Source organism: Callionymus lyra, chromosome 10 (genome assembly GCF_982586985.1).
Source record: "Callionymus lyra chromosome 10, fCalLyr1.hap1.1, whole genome shotgun sequence".
Classification (NCBI taxonomy): domain Eukaryota; kingdom Metazoa; phylum Chordata; class Actinopteri; order Syngnathiformes; family Callionymidae; genus Callionymus; species Callionymus lyra.
Window position 1 is genome coordinate 3,445,001 of NC_141827.1, and position 18,338 is coordinate 3,463,338.

The 18,338-nt window shown below is 30.1% G+C and overlaps 2 protein-coding genes across 2 annotated transcripts in view; both read right to left on the minus strand.

Annotated features, from left to right (window-relative positions):
- Positions 1–8,651, minus strand: part of LOC148069926 (G protein-coupled receptor 22-like) — a 30,851-nt gene extending 22,200 nt beyond the window's left edge. The window contains exon 1 of the mRNA XM_087800484.1: positions 8,567–8,651. The gene's annotated coding sequence lies outside the window, so the exon portion shown is untranslated. The remainder of the gene's footprint in view (positions 1–8,566) is intronic.
- Positions 8,652–13,709: 5,058 nt separating this feature from the next.
- On the minus strand, positions 13,710–17,303 carry cidec (cell death inducing DFFA like effector c). The gene is made up of 5 exons (XM_087801014.1): positions 17,038–17,303; positions 16,836–16,977; positions 15,236–15,385; positions 14,037–14,215; positions 13,710–13,967 (listed from the first exon to the last, which is right to left on the minus strand). The coding sequence occupies exons 1-5, from the start codon at positions 17,088–17,090 to the stop codon at positions 13,763–13,765; spliced, it is 729 nt and encodes a 242-aa protein (XP_087657140.1). The 5' UTR covers positions 17,091–17,303; the 3' UTR covers positions 13,710–13,762.
- Between the last annotated feature and the right edge of the window lie 1,035 nt (positions 17,304–18,338).

Genomic DNA, 18,338 nt, shown 5'->3' on the forward strand with positions numbered 1-18,338 from the left:
TAGATATAATAGTAATAATAGTTATAATAGTTATAATAGTTATAATAGATATAATAGTAATAATAGTTATACTAGTTATATTAGTTATTGTAATAATAGTTATAATAGTTATAATAGTTATATTAGTTATTGTAATAATAGTTATAATAGTTATAATAGTTATAATAGTTATATTAGTTATTGTAATAATAGTTATAATAGTTATAATAGTTATATTAGTTATTGTAATAATAGTTATAATAGTTATAATAGTTATAATAGTTATATTAGTTATTGTAATAATAGTTATTGTAATAATAGTTATAATAGTTATAATAGTTATAATAGTTATATTAGTTATAATAGTTATAATAGTTATATTAGTTATTGTAATAATAGTTATAATAGTTATAACAGTTATAATAGTTATAATAGTTATAATAGTTATAATAGTCATAATCATTATTATCATCATTTACTCTCTGGATAAACAAACACTCATGACCGTCATGTGAAGTCAGAGTTGGTTGTGTTGTTGAAAGTGTGAGTTAAAAATACCATGTTTGTTGGGCTCAGGGTCAAAGGTGACGTGGAGGCTGAAGACGAGGGCGTTTGGACTCGCACAGTATTTTTAAACAAACGTGATGAACGAGGGAGAAGAAAAGCATTGTTTAAAAATATGTCTTTATTTTAATAATCCATCTGTTTAGGAAGATTTAATGTTGGAGTAAATATGTCACATGATCTAGTCTTGATCTGACAGGACGAGAGTAAATCATCGAATTCAAAATGGACGTCATTTAATCACACAATCACTTAAATAATATAAATATTGTTAAATATGTTTAATGTTTAGATTAAGTTGTTATGATCAAAATATTTTTTTTTTATTCTTTGTTTTAAAGAGTATATTTTCTTAAATCATTGTCAAATAGTTGTAAAAAATCAGGACTTAACTAAATTAACAGATGAATTAAATAATGAGCTAAAAAGTTATTCTGGAATGAATATAATGTCGTGCTCCTGTTTGTTGTAAAAAAAACAACTCTGAGATTTTATTCTTTTAAAAATGTGGATTTAATGACTTTAAATAAATTATTTATTTACTTTCGTCTCCCTCTATGTAGCCACAGCAGCTAGTTAGCAGTTAGCAGTTAGCCACGAGGCTACCAGCTAAGTAGCATTAGCAGTGAATGTAAACATGTTAGCATAGCCTGCGAAGATTGAGGTGTTTGGTTTTCTAAGGGTTTAGAAAGTGTAACTGTGGAAAGACACACACACACACACACACACACACACACACACACACACACACTCCCACAAACACACACATACACACACACACACACACCTATACACACACACACACACACACACACACACACACACACACACACACACACACACACACACACACACACACACACACACACACACACACACACACACACACACACACACACACACACCTATACACACACACAACACCTACACACACAAACAGATAAACACGCACAAACACACCTATACACACACGCACACAACACGCACACACACACCTACACACACACACACACACACACACACACACACACATAAACACACACACACACCTATACACAGGCACATAAACAGGCACATGTACACACACGTACACCTACACACACACACGCACACCTACACAACACATACACACACACACACACACACACACACAGACACATACACTCACATATGTACACACCTACACCCACACACACACACACAGACACACAGACACATACACACACCTATGTACACACCTACACACACACACACACAGACACACAGACACATACACACACCTATGTACACACCTACACACACACACACACACACACACACACAGACACATACACACACCTACGTACACACCTATACACACACACATAAACACACTGGTCGAGTTAACATGTCGCACACAAACACGACAATAGTTGTATCTGGAAAAGACGACGACTGTAGAATTAAATCATTTTCTCGCGTAAGAATTTTCTCTTTTTCTGCCTTTTTTTGTCGTCGACTCGACGTAGAATCACGTCTTGACGAATAATAACTGAGTTAAGATGTTTTTAAAAAGTGGTGTTTCCTCCGATCATCGGAGAGAAGCAACACTTTCATCCTTCTGTGCTCCGTCCACCTCCACTCATCCCTCCTTCACGAATACCCATCATGCCGCTGTGTGCGACTGCATTTGTCGTACTTTCTAGCCTCGTTGTGTTGTTGCTCGCGTGTCTCCTCGAGTCAGTTTCCACCGACGGGTTCGAACGAAGAAGTTCAGAGACGTCGTGACAGTGAAGCGAACGACTGAAGAGTCGAAGAGAAACGATTGCGTTGAACAACATTTACACCGTAGTCTGTGTCAGAGGATAAAAATACCAGATTCGTCAGAATTTGATTCATTTCAGGCTAAATTTATCACAAATCTTTTCATAGTTTCAGCTTCTGTGTCAAACTCCAAACTTCACTCATTTTCTCATGTCGACTGATATTTTCAGAGTAATGTGTTGTTTTTAGTGTTATAGACAAAAATGTTTGTTCATTTTCATGTAGCGAGTAATGTGTTGTTTTTAGTGTTATAGACAAAAATGTTTGTTCATTTTCATGTAGCGAATAATGTGTTGTTTTTAGTGTTATAGATAAAAATGTTTGTTCATTTTCATGTAGCGAGTAATGTGTTGTTTTTAGTGTTATAGATAAAAATGTTTGTTCATTTTCATGTAGCGAGTAATGTGTTGTTTTTAGTGTTATAGACAAAAATGTTTGTTCATTTTCATGTAGCGAATAATGTGTTGTTTTTAGTGTTATAGATAAAAATGTTTGTTCATTTTCATGTAGCGAGTAATGTGTTGTTTTTAGTGTTATAGACAAAAATGTTTGTTCATTTTCATGTAGCGAATAATGTGTTGTTTTAAGTGTTATAGATAAAAATGTTTGTTCATTTTCATGTAGCGAGTAATGTGTTGTTTTTAGTGTTAGAGACAAAAATGTTTGTTCATTTTCATGTAGCGAGTAATGTGTTGTTTTTAGTGTTATAGATAAAAATGTTTGTTGATTTTCATGTAGCGAGTAATGTGTTGTTTTTTGGTGTTATAGACAAAAATGTTTGTTCATTTTCATGTAGCGAGTAATGTGTTGTTTTTAGTGTTATAGATAAAAATGTTTGTTCATTTTCATGTAGCGAGTAATGTGTTGTTTTTAGTGTTATAGATAAAAATGTTTGTTGATTTTCATGTAGCGAGTAATGTGTTGTTTTTTGGTGTTATAGACAAAAATGTTTGTTCATTTTCATGTAGCGAGTAATGTGTGGTTTTTTGGTGTTATAGATAAAAATGTTTGTTCATTTTCATGTAGCGAGTAATGTGTTGTTTTTAGTGTTATAGATAAAAATGTTTGTTGATTTTCATGTAGCGAGTAATGTGTTGTTTTTTGGTGTTATAGACAAAAATGTTTGTTCATTTTCATGTAGCGAGTAATGTGTTGTTTTTTGGTGTTATAGATAAAAATGTTTGTTCATTTTCATGTAGCGAGTAATGTGTTGTTTTTTGGTGTTATAGACAAAAATGTTTGTTCATTTTCATGTAGCGAGTAATGTGTTGTTTTTAGTGTTATAGACAAAAATGTTTGTTCATTTTCATGTAGCGAGTAATGTGTTGTTTTTTGGTGTTATAGATAAAAATGTTTGTTCATTTTCATGTAGCGAGTAATGTGTTGTTTTTAGTGTTATAGACAAAAATGTTTGTTCATTTTCATGTAGCGAGTAATGTGTTGTTTTTAGTGTTATAGATAAAAATGTTTGTTCATTTTCATGTAGCGAGCAATGTGTTGTTTTTAGTGTTATAGACAAAAATGTTTGTTCATTTTCATGTAGCGAGTAATGTGTTGTTTTTAGTGTTATAGACAAAAATGTTTGTTCATTTTCATGTAGCGAGTAATGTGTTGTTTTTAGTGTTATAGACAAAAATGTTTGTTCATTTTCATGTAGCGAGTAATGTGTTGCTTTTAGTGTTATAGACAAAAATGTTTGTTCATTTTCATGTAGCGAGTAATGTGTTGTTTTTAGTGTTATAGATAAAAATGTTTGTTAATTTTCATGTAGCGATTAATGTGTTGTTTTTAGTGTTATAGACAAAAATGTTTGTTCATTTTCATGTAGCGAGTAATGTGTTGCTTTTAGTGTTATAGACACAAATGTTTGTTCATTTTCATGTAGCGAGTAATGTGTTGTTTTTAGTGTTATAGATAAAAATGTTTGTTCATTTTCATGTAGCGAGTAATGTGTTGTTTTTAGTGTTATAGATAAAAATGTTTGTTCATTTTCATGTAGCGAGTAATGTGTTGTTTTTAGTGTTATAGATAAAAATGTTTGTTCATTTTCATGTAGCGAGTAATGTGTTGTTTTTAGTGTTATAGATAAAAATGTTTGTTAATTTTCATGTAGCGAGTAATGTGTTGTTTTTAGTGTTATAGACAAAAATGTTTGTTCATTTTCATGTAGCGAGTAATGTGTTGTTTTTAGTGTTATAGATAAAAATGTTTCTTCATTTTCATGTAGCGAGTAACGTGTTGTTTTTAGTGTTAGAGACAAAAATGTTTGTTAATTTTCATGTAGCGAGTAATGTGTTGTTTTTAGTGTTATAGACAAAAATGTTTGTTCATTTTCATGTAGCGAGTAATGTGTTGTTTTTAGTGTTATAGACAAAAATGTTTGTTCATTTTCATGTAGCGAGTAATGTGTTGTTTTTAGTGTTATAGATAAAAATGTTTGTTCATTTTCATGTAGCGAGTAATGTGTTGTTTTTAGTGTTATAGATAAAAATGTTTGTTCATTTTCATGTAGCGAGTAATGTGTTGTTTTTGGTGTTATAGACAGAAATGTTTGTTCATTTTCATGTAGCGAGTAATGTGTTGTTTTTAGTGTTATAGATAAAAATGTTTGTTCATTTTCATGTAGCGAGTAATGTGTTGTTTTTAGTGTTATAGACAAAAATGTTTGTTCATTTTCATTTAGCGAGTAATGTGTTGTTTTTAGTGTTATAGATAAAAATGTTTGTTCATTTTCATGTAGCGAGTAATGTGTTGTTTTTGGTGTTATAGACAAAAATGTTTGTTCATTTTCATGTAGCGAGTAATGTGTTGTTTTTAGTGTTATAGATAAAAATGTTTGTTCATTTTCATGTAGCGAGTAATGTGTTGTTTTTAGTGTTATAGATAAAAATGTTTGTAAATTTTCATGTAGCGAGTAATGTGTTGTTTTTAGTGTTATAGATAAAAATGTTTGTTCATTTTCATGTAGCGAGTAATGTGTTGCTTTTAGTGTTATAGACAAAAATATTTGTTCATTTTCATGTAGCGAGTAATGTGTTGTTTTTAGTGTTATAGATAAAAATGTTTGTTCATTTTCATGTAGCGATTAATGTGTTGTTTTTAGTGTTATAGACAAAAATGTTTGTTCATTTTCATGTAGCGAGTAATGTGTTGTTTTTAGTGTTATAGACAAAAATATTTGTTCATTTTCATGTAGCGAGTAATGTGTTGTTTTTTGGTGTTATAGATAAAAATGTTTGTTCATTTTCATGTAGCGAGTAATGTGTTGTTTTTAGTGTTATAGACAAAAATGTTTGTTCATTTTCATGTAGCGAGTAATGTGTTGTTTTTAGTGTTATAGATAAAAATGTTTGTTCATTTTCATGTAGCGAGTAATGTGTTGTTTTTAGTGTTATAGACAAAAATGTTTGTTCATTTTCATGTAGCGAGTAATGTGTTGTTTTTAGAGTTATAGACAAAAATGTTTGTTCATTTTCATGTAGCGAGTAATGTGTTGTTTTTAGTGTTATAGACAAAAATGTTTGTTCATTTTCATGTAGCGAGTAATGTGTTGTTTTTAGTGTTATAGACAAAAATGTTTGTTCATTTTCATGTAGCGAGTAATGTGTTGTTTTTAGTGTTATAGACAAAAATGTTTGTTCATTTTCATGTAGCGAGTAATGTGTTGTTTTTAGTGTTATAGACAAAAATGTTTGTTCATTTTCATGTAGCGAGTAATGTGTTGTTTTTAGTGTTATAGACAAAAATGTTTGTTCATTTTCATGTAGCGAGTAATGTGTTGTTTTTAGTGTTATAGACAAAAATGTTTGTTCATTTTCATGTAGCGACTGGAGCTAAAAACAACCTTAAAATATTGACCGGTTCATTTTTTAACGTGGAGCTACAGACGAGCAGTTTGAAGGTATTTGGATGTTTTTAAGTGTCTTTTCGGAGAAGATAACAATGAAGACAACTGAGCTCCAGTCGCTACATTAAAATGAACAAACATTTGTGTGTATAACTCTAAAAAGAACAGATTACTCTGAAGATAATCAACATTAGTCGACATGAGAGTAGAAAACAAGTGTCACTTTAAATTCTTAATTCTTTTCAGTTTTTGGAAGATTTTTCTTGTCATTTTTATGAAACAAACAAAGAGTTTCTGTCACGACGCCAGCAGATCTCGAGGCAGAACTGACTTCACTCTTGAGCTTAACTTTGTATTTTAAAGTCACAAGAAATAGGTTGCAGTTGAACATCTGAAGAACATTATGAAGGTCATCGGTGCGACTCCTGCATAAGGAGAGAACGCCATGATTTAAGACGATCAAGAGACAAATCTCAGGTGGAGAACGGAGTTCCCCAGGGTCAATCCTTGGACCGCTTCCATTCACAGCGAGTCACGTTTTAGCTTCTTTAGCTCTGATCTGCTGGAGCTGTTGATGTGTTTTGTGAGGTTCCTCCAGCGTCACGTGTCTCTGGTGATGGACGTTCATGAGACTTGAGCCAGTGTTCACCCACCACTGTTCTCTGAAGCCTCCACACTCCATCGTCTACACAAGCTTCAGGTCGACACGACAACATCAGACTGACGACACTCGTCAGCGGTTAACTTTCACCACAAATTGTTATTATTCGTTTAAATTCATTGTTTTTATTTCCGTTTATAGAGCTAGAGGGGCTGGAGCGTGTCCCAGCTTGTCGGGGCGATAGACACTCAGTCCATAGCTGGATGTGTATGAATAGATAGGACTTTTTTTCTTAGTTAATTAGAAAAAACATGTTGATATTTATTATATTACTATTATATTATCATAAAAATAAACTTCTGAATTCTATATTTTTTGAAAACTTTTTATTATTATTATTATTATTTTGTGTTAATTTTAATTAATTAATTTTTGAATATTCATAAGTAATTTAATGTAAATATAAAGAAAGAAAGAAAAAGCTATAAAAATACTTTATATAACAATAATAGTATAATAATTATAATAAAATCCTCAATATCATCTTATTTTCTTTGATCATAACAAAGATTCAATAATTAATGATCTGGTTATTATAATATATTTAAATGATAAGATCTTTCATTTTTAAAGGACGAGACGAAGAATCAGCGACTTCACTCAGTAGAATCTAAAAGTAAAATAATAAAGTTAACATTTCTGTCTCAACCTGTTTGTGTCTCTGTGTGACTTTTTTTTACATTTATATTATTATTATTTATCATTTGGAGTTTCATGGAACAAACTCAAATCTAATGATACTTTTTAAATAAGCATTTGTCACATATGTTTTTTTTCATTGTCATTATTACTTGTAATTACAATGTAATTAAATTTATAAATTTTTATAGTTTAATTAATTAATTAAAAATAAATGTTAACATTTTAATAGTAACAACCTTGTTACTGTAAACTTGTGTATCTTTGAAATTTATTTTGAAGATAAAGATTCTCCTAAACTCAATTAAAAACAACAAACCTCATATATCTCATATAAAATGAATGGTTTTCATTAAAATCAAGTGTATTTTCATTAAAATCAAGTGTATTTTCATTAAAATCAAGTGTATTTTCTTTAAAATCAAGTGTCTTTCCATTAAAATCAAGTGTATTTTCTTTAAAATCAAGTGTATTTTCTTTAAAATCAAGTGTATTTCCATTAAAATCAAGTGTATTTTCTTTAAAATCAAGTGTATTTCCATTAAAATCAAGTGTATTTTCATTAAAATCAAGTGTATTTCCATTAAAATCAAGTGTATTTTCATTAAAATCAAGTGTATTTTCATTAAAATCAAGTGTATTTCCATTAAAATCAAGTGTATTTTCTTTAAAATCAAGTGTATTTTCATTAAAATCAAGTGTATTTTCTTTAAAATCAAGTGTATTTTCATTAAAATCAAGTGTATTTTCTTTAAAATCAAGTGTATCATTAATGTAATGAATTATTTGAATAAACTCACTTCAGGATTTGTTTGTGTAACAAATTAAATTCATTTAAAAAAAGGAAGCGAGAGTTGATGGTCTTCCTGGGATGTGTTGAGTAAACACTCGTGCACGTGCACACGCACGGCCAGCGGATGAAGTGTGTGTCGGATGTGCAGTTCCACAGGAGCGTGGGAGAAACACACACTCGTGTCGAGAACCGACTCCCACGTCCAGAGAAAAGTCTTTTATAACATACGTGACATGTTTCTCTTCTTGACTCACTTTAAAGAATGTTGTGAGAGTCTTACCTGCAGCGCAGTGGTCAGTGGTCAGTGGAGGAGAGAGTCGCGTGTCCGGAGAAGAAGAAGAACATGTTGTGAACGAGAAGATCCTCTGATATGATCTGCAGCCTCACGATCATCCCGGTGAAGAGGGAGAGAGAGAGAGAGAGAGAGAGAGAGAGAGGGAGAGAGAGAGGGAGGAGGAGTACAAATGGAGGGAGAGATGGAGGGAGGGAGGAGGGAGAGATAGAGGGAAGAGTAAAGATGGAGGGAGGGAGGAGGGAGAGATGGAGGGAAGAGTAAAGATGGAGGAAGAGATGGAGGGAGGGAGGAGGGAGAGATGGAGGGAAGAGTAAAGATGGAGGGAGAGAGGGAGAGAAAAAGGGGGGGAGGAGGGAGAGATGGAGGAAAAGGGAGAGATGGAGAGAGGGAGGGGGGAGAGATGGAGGGAGGAGGAGTAAACATGGAGGGAGAGATGGAGGGAGGAGGATTAAAAATGGAGGGAGAGATGGAGGGAGGGAGGAGGGAGAGATAAAGGGAGGAGTAAAGATGGAGGGAGAGTTGGAGGAAGAGGGAGAGATGGAGGGAGGAGGAGTAAAAAAAGAGGGAGAGATGGAGAGAGGAGTAAAAATGGAGGGAGGGAGGAGGGAGAGATGGAGGGAGGAGGAGTAAAAATGGAGGGAGAGATGGAGAGAGGAGTAAAAATGGAGGGAGGGAGGAGGGAGAGATGGAGGGAGGAGGAGTAAAAATGGAGGGAGAGATGGAGAGAGGAGTAAAAATGGAGGGAGGGAGGAGGGAGAGATGGAGGGAGGAGGAGTAAAAATGGAGGGAGAGATGGAGAGAGGAGTAAAAATGGAGGGAGAGATGGAGAGAGGAATAAAAATGGAGGGAGGGAGGAGGGAGAGATGGAGGGAGGAGGAGTAAAGATGGAGTGAAGATGGAGTGAAGATGGAGTGAAGATGGAGGGAGAGATGGAGGGAGAGATGGAGGGAGAGATGGAGGGAGGAGTAAGGAGGACTAATCTATGTCGACTTCAGTTTGTGGATTTTAAAAATAAGAAAATAAAAGTTTTTGTTAGATTTAATTTAATCTATTTTACTCTCAAACAACAAAAAAGGAAAACAACAAATATTTCTCTTGAAATTAAACGTCAAACATTTTAAAAATGTATATTATTGTTGTTTCTACGTTGGATTGAAGTCACGACTGAAGAAGAGAAAGAAAAGAGAAAACCTCTCGTTCTTTCGATCTCAACATGTTTATTCAGATGAAGTTGATGTTATGAAAGTCAAGAAGATTCAATGAATTATAATATTATTTGATTCTCATCATTATTGTTGTTTCTCAAGAATCCAGACTTGAAGTCGACGATGAAAACTGTGAAAATATGTTGAACTCAGTGGTGGTTGTGAAGGAGCTGCTTGGCAGAGGTCTGCGCTCAAGGTCATTAGATTGACCTCGATGTCAAAGATTGTTTGTCCTCGACGAACACAACAAACACCGGCTGCTCCCGGAGGTCCTGCGAGCTCGAGGAATCCTGCGACTCTGAGGAGACGATGAAGCGAAACCTTTTATTGTAACGATCATTGAACACATCGTTGATGCGACGATTGATCACGTGATCGAGTTGATCACGTGATCGAGTTGATCACGTGATCGAGTTGATCAGTGTCGGATATTAACGGTTGAATGTAACGCTTAAAAGGTTCTACTTTGAATTGTTTTATTGACATTTTGTTGTGTTTTTAAAAACATTTTTTAATAATTGATTCCAATAATTGATTGATATATATATATATTTTTTATTGAATAATTTAATGAAAGTATTTGTACATTCAAAGTAATTTGTTTTTCAATAATTACATTTTAGAAATTGAATATTTTTTTAAATGAATGATCCTGAAAGAGATTTTCAATAGTTAAAAAAAAAATCTCATTTTTTTTAATAATGTGATTTATTATTAAAAGATATTCTGCACTCAATATTTATTTGATAGTCTTTTATTTATTTTTTATTATTTTTATTATATAATTATTATTTTCTTTTAATACTTTTTTTTATGATTCATAGCCTTTTAAATTTAGATAAAAACCGTTGGTATGAAACTGACTATTTTAATAATACATAATAATATTGGAATAATATTTATTATTACAATATATTATTATATATTATTAAAACGTTATTTTTAATGGATTCATTAGAAAAAAACTAATTAATTTCAATATAAAAAAATAATAATTAAACTTTTCAATAAACCTGATTCAACCTTTCACTATAGAAGTGATTTAATTCAATAATTAAAAAAAAAAGATCACATTTATTTAATAATGTGATGTATTATTAAATCATGTATATTACAATATATTTTTTAATGATATTCTGCACTCAATATTTATTTGGTAGTCTTTTTTTATTTTTATTATTATTATATAATCATTATTTTCTTTTAATACTCTTTTTTTAAATTTTTTTTATGATTCATAGCCTTTTAAATTCAATATAAACTGTTGGTATGAAACTGACAATTTTAATAATACATAATAATATTGGAATAATATTTATTATTACAATATATTATTATATATTATTAAAATGTTATTTTTAATGGATTCATTAGAAAAAAACAAATTAATTTCAATATAAAAAATGAATAATTAAACTTTTCAATAAACCTGATTCAACCTTTCACTATAGAAGTGATTTAATTCAATAATTAAAAAAAAATCACATTTATTTAATAATGTGATGTATTATTAAATCATGTATATTACAATATTTTTTTAAAAGATATTCTGCACTCAATATTTATTTGGTAGTCTTTTTTTATTGTTATTATTATTATATAATCATTATTTTCTTTTAATACTTCTTTTTTTTTTTTTTTTTATGATTCATAGCCTTTTAAATTTCGATAAAAAAATCGTTGGTATGAAACTGACAATTTTAATAATACATAATAATATTGGAATAATATTTATTATTACAATATATTATATATATTATTAAAATGTTATTTTTAATGGCTTCATTAGAAAAAAACAAATTAATTTCAATATAAAAAAATAATAATTAAACTTTTCAATAAACCTGATTCAACCTTTCACTATAGAAGTGATTTAATTCAATAATTTAAAAAAAAGATCAATTTTTTTAAATAATGTGATGTATTATTAAATCATGTATATTACAATATATTTTTTAAAGATATTCTGCACTCAATATTTATTTGGTAGTCTTTTTTTATTGTTATTATTATTATATAATCATTATTTTCTTTTAATACTCTTTTTTTTATTTTTTTTATGATTCATAGCCTTTTAAATTCAATATAAACTGTTGGTATGAAACTGACCATTTTAATAATACATAATAATATTGGAATAATATTTATTATTACAATATATTATTATATATTATTAAAATGTTATTTTTAATGGATTCATTAGAAAAAAACAAATTAATTTCAATATAAAAAAATAATAATTAAACTTTTCAATAAACCTGATTCAACCTTTCACTATAGAAGTGATTTAATTCAATAATTAAAAAAAAGAAATCACATTTATTTAATAATGTGATGTATTATTAAATCATGTATATTACAATATATTTTTTAAAGATATTCTGCACTCAATATTTATTTGGTAGTCTTTTTTTATTTTTATTATTATTATATAATCATTATTTTCTTTTAATACTTATTTTATTATTTTTTTTATGATTCATAGCCTTTTAAATTCAATATAAACTGTTGGTATGAAACTGACCATTTTAATAATACATAATAATATATTGGAATCATATTTATTATTACATTATATTATTATATATTATTAAAATGTTATTTTTAATGGATTCATTAGAAAAAAAAATAATTTCAATATATACAAATTAAATAATTAAACTTTTCAATAAACCTGATTCAACCTTTCACTATAGAAGTGATTTAATTCAATAATTTAAAAAAAAAGATCACATTTTTTTAATACTGTGATGTATTATTAAATCATGTATATTACAATATATTTTTTAAAGATATTCTGCACTCAATATTTATTTGGTAGTCTTTTTTTATTGTTATTATTATTATATAATCATTATTTTCTTTTAATACTTATTTTATTATTTTTTTATGATTCATAGCCTTTTAAATTTCGATAAAAAATCGTTGGTATGAAACTGACAATTTTAATAATACATAATAATATTGGAATAATATTTATTATTACAATATATTATTATATATTATTAAAATGTTATTTTTAATGGATTCATTAGAAAAAAACTAATTAATTTCAATATAAAAAATGAATAATTAAACTTTTCAATAAACCTGATTCAACCTTTCACTATAGAAGTGATTTAATTCAATAATTAAAAAAAAAAGATCACATTTATTAAATAATGTGATGTATTATTAAATCATGTATATTACAATATATTTTTTAAAGATATTCTGCACTCAATATTTATTTGGTAGTCTTTTTTTATTGTTATTATTATTATATAATCATTATTTTCTTTTAATACTTCTTTTATTATTTTTTTTATGATTCATAGCCTTTTAAATTCAATATAAACTGTTGGTATGAAACTGACAATTTTAATAATACATAATAATATTGGAATAATATTTATTATTACAATATATTATTATATATTATTAAAATGTTATTTTTAATGGATTCATTAGAAAAAAACAAATTAATTTCAATATAAAAAAATAATAATTAAACTTTTCAATAAACCTGATTCAACCTTTCACTATAGAAGTGATTTAATTCAATAATTAAAAAAAAAAGATCACATTTATTTAATAATGTGATGTATTATTAAATCATGTATATTACAATATATTTTTTAATGATATTCTGCACTCAATATTTATTTGGTAGTCTTTTTTTATTGTTATTATTATTATATAATCATTATTTTCTTTTAATACTCTTTTTTTTAATTTTTTTTATGATTCATAGCCTTTTAAATTTCGATAAAAAATCGTTGGTATGAAACTGACAATTTTAATAATACATAATAATATATTGGAATAATATTTATTATTACAATATATTATTATATATTATTAAAATGTTATTTTTAATGGATTCATTAGAAAAAAACAAATTAATTTTAATATAAAAAAATAATAATTAAACTTTTCAATAAACCTGATTCAAACTTTCACTATAGAAGTGATTTAATTCAATAATTAAATCAAATTAATATTCCGGTCCATGCGTCTTCACGACGGGGGTCGTGGGGCCCATGATCATGTTCTGAAACTGCCGGATCCGTCCTCCCTGCGGCAGCATCAGCGTCTTCCAGGCGTTCTGGTCGTCCAGCAGGTGTTCGATGTAGCAGGAGGAGCAGAGCAGGATGTGACCCGTGGCCTGCATGGACAGCGTGGTCCACCTCAGCGCCTCCCTGTGGAAGGTCACAGTCGGGAGTGGAACCCTCAACCCTCTGGACCCGCGTCCCACCCTCAGCGCTCACCTCAACACCTTCTTGGCGGCGTAGCCTCGGAGGTCGTAGGAGAGCGAGTAGGCGCCGTACAGCGTCGCCTTCACGTTCAGGCAGCCCAGGAAGTCTTTGGGGTCGTTCTTGTAGAGGTCAAAGGTCACCTTGGCCACGTCCGTCCTGCAGCTCAGGACGTTCTCTCTGGACGAGGAGCTCTGAGGAAACACCAGGAGGGTCTTTACTCGTCAATCAATCATTTCTACGTTGAAAATGTGAATTTGTTTTTATTAGATTCTTCTTTCACACATAGAGTCGGTTATTCTTATTGAAACAATTCAAAAATCAAATTTATAAATTCAATATTGTCAATGCATAGTATTTTAAATTCAATATAAAGTCACCAGACTAAACCAACAGAGCTCAGAGCTACTGATCGAACTTTCAGCCAATCATGGCTCAATTAAAGCAACATTTTTACATTTATTTAAAAGTCTACGAATACAAAATATTTTTTAATTATTCAAAATTGTAAATCTATGTCAAAAAACATTAAAATATTTCAATTGTTTTTTATTCAAATTATATTTATTTAAAAAAAATAAATCAAATTCAACCTTTGAATATAGAAATTATTTTATGAATTAATATATTAATTTAATTATTTCTAAACCATAAACTAATGGTGTAAAAAATAATCTTTATTTAAAATGTTTAATTCAATATTCTTAAATAATTTAATCCAATAATTCATATATTTAAATCTTAAATTTAAATTTAAATAATTTGTATATGAAAATAAATTCGTTTTTTATAAATTTAATTACAAAAAAATGTTCTTAATTAATTTCCTTTACATTAATTTCAATAATTTAAAAATTCTCTAAACCATAAACTCTAGACTATATTATATTATCTAAAAATACCTGAATTCAATGTATTTTTTTCGTAGCATTTTCATTATTTGTTCTTTTTTTTAACGTTAACTTCCCAAATGTTTAATAATAATAGCCTTAAAAGAAATCTACATTTAAAATGTTTAATTCAATTTTCTTATTTCACTGACATATTTGTGTCCCGCCCATTTATAGGATAATTTTAAAAAATATTTTTTTAAATAAATAATTTGATAAGCAAATGAAAATAACAAGATTTATATGTTTCTTATATAATGTGTTTACGTCTGACGTCACAAGAGTATCAACGAGACAACACCGCCCTCTGGTGGTTGAACTCACCAGTGCATGGATCCACTTCTGGTCTTTCTCCAGAACCACCAGCACACAGTTGTCGGGAAGAGTCTGGAAGAAGTCCTCGTTGTCCACGTCAGTCCCGTCTTCATCCAGGACCAGAGCACTGACGCAGGACAGGTCCAGAGAGTCCTTCACCTGCGGTAGGAGACAGGTGTGCGGTGACGTCACAAATGTTTTGTCACGTTAATGTTGCTTTTGTGTCCAAAAGTTTGTCAAATGGACCAGATTTGTGTAGATTCTTGAATATGAATCAAATATAAATACAATATTTGATAAAACGATTGAAAATGAAAGACTTTTTTAAATTTACAAAATAAATAAATCATTTTTTTTCATGTAAAGATGAAAAATCCGAAAATATAAATAATCGATGTTAATGAAATGCATTTTATTTATTTTCTTTCCAACTATATGAATAAGTTAATCATGAAAATTATAAATCACTGGATTTAAGTCTGAACCTTTTTTATGGTCATTAAAGCATTAGTTTAGAGTATTAGCATCTTGCTAATAACTACTATTAGCATCTTGCTAATTAACTACTATATGCATTTTTCTAATTCACTACTTTTAGCATTTTGATAATTAAAGAGTATTAGCATCTTGCTAATTAACTACTATAAGCATTTTTCTAATTCACTACTTTTAGCATTTTGCTAATTAAAGAGTATTAGCATCTTGCTAATTAACCAGTGTGAGCATTTTGTTAACTAAACAGTCCTATCATTTTGCTGATAAATGAGTATTAGCATTTTTCTAATAAAGAGTATTAGCATCTTGCATGTACAACAGCTGTACAAAATCTTCTAAAACTTAAGAGAGCTAATACTCTTAAATATATAATATTTAGCGGTCATGTTAGCAAGAAAGCTAACGCTCTTGACTATATGATATTTAGCTCTTGTGTTAGCAAGAATGCTAATACGCTTGACTATATGATATTTAGCACTCGTGTTAGCAAGAATGCTAATACACTTGACTATATGATATTTAGCACTTGTGTTAGCAAGAATGCTAATACTCTTGACTATATGATATTTAGCACTCGTGTTAGCAAGAATGCTAATACTTTTGAATACATGATATTTAGCACTCGTGTTAGCAAGAATGCTAATACTTTTGACTATATGATATTTAGCACTTGTGTTCGCAAGAATGCTAATACTCTTGAATACATGATATTTAGCACTCGTGTTAGCAAGAATGCTAATACTCTTGACTATATGATATTTAGCACTTGTGTTAGCAAGAATGCTAATACTTTTGACTATATGATATTTAGCACTTGTGTTCGCAAGAATGCTAATACTCTTGAATACATGATATTTAGCACTTGTGTTCGCAAGAATGCTAATACTCTTGAATAAATGATATTTAGCACTTGTGTTCGCAAGAATGCTAATACTCTTGAATAAATGATATTTAGCACTTGTGTTCGCAAGAATGCTAATACTCTTGAATACATGATATTTAGCACTTGTGTTCGCAAGAATGCTAATACTCTTGAATAAATGATATTTAGCACTTGTGTTAGCAAGAATGCTAACCCTCCTGCTCAACACAAGCACCACCTCCCTCCTCTCACCTTGGTCATCAGGTCCTCCAGGGACTCGGCCATGATTCCTTTCTTCACGCTCCGGTCGGCCTTGGTGACCCTGAAAGGCTTGGACCGAGGGGCCCGAGCTGTTAGCGTCATGCTAGCAGCCGACATGCTAGCTGTCACACACCTGAGACAGACGCCACTTTATCAAACGTTCTTCAGAATCTTGGGTTTAGTCTCGACTTACTTGGAGAGCGACGTCGGGGTGAAAATGCTGAGAGACTTCATGGCGTAGTCCATGGTCCACGCCGGAGAAGAACCATCCAAAACAAGAGGGTTATGTATCGATAACTTGGCTCCACAAAACTGCACTTTGCTCTGTTTTGAGCGACACTTGCAATCTATACTTTAAACGCCGCTCAGACATTGACCTTTGACCCGGTGATGGTACGTTCTGTTCTGCTGACGTCGAGGTTATTGAGCAACTCATGAGATTTAAGTGTCAGAAAACAAATTTTGACCCAAAATTCAGGACGAGCCAGTTTCTATTTTAGTATCTAACATGAGAGGAACAAAGTTCAAATCCTCCCTTATCTCGGTTCATGTTGCTATGGCGACCTTTAAAGATCGATCATTGAACACATCAACTACTATAAGCTTTGAGATCATTGATGAAATTATTGATTATGTGATCATTGACATTTCAAATGTCTATTTTTATTATTATCTTAAATAAATGATTTGAAAATTATTATTATAACACATTAATCATAAACATAATTATAAAAGTGTTAGCATCAAGCTAATACTCTTGAATACATGATATTTAGCACTTGTGTTAGCATCAAGCTAATCTTGAATACATGATATTTAGCACTTGTGTTAGTATCAAGCTAATACTCTTGAATACATGATATTTAGCACTTGTGTTAGCATCAAGCTAATCTTGAATACATGATATTTAGCACTTGTGTTAGCATCAAGCTAATACTCTTGAATACATGATATTTAGCACTTGTGTTAGCATCAAGCTAATCTTGAATACATGATATATAGCACTTGTGCTAGCATCAAGCTAATACTCTTGAATACATGATATTTAGCACTTGTGTTAGCATCAAGCTAATCTTGAATACATGATATTTAGCACTTGTGTTAGCATCAAGCTAATCTTGAATACATGATATTTAGCACTTGTGTTAGCATCAAGCTAATACTCTTGAATACATGATATTTAGCACTTGTGTTAGCATCAAGCTTATCTTGAATACATGATATTTAGCACTTGTGTTAGCATCAAGCTAATACTCTTGAATACATGATATTTAGCACTTGTGTTAGCATCAAGCTAATACTCTTGAATACATGATATTTAGCACTTGTGTTAGCATCAAGCTAATACTCTTGAATACATGATATTAAGCACTTGTGTTAGCATCAAGCTAATCTTGAATACATGATATTTAGCACTTGTGTTAGCATCAAGCTAATACTCTTGAATACATGATATTTAGCACTTGTGTTAGCATCAAGCTAATACTCTTGAAT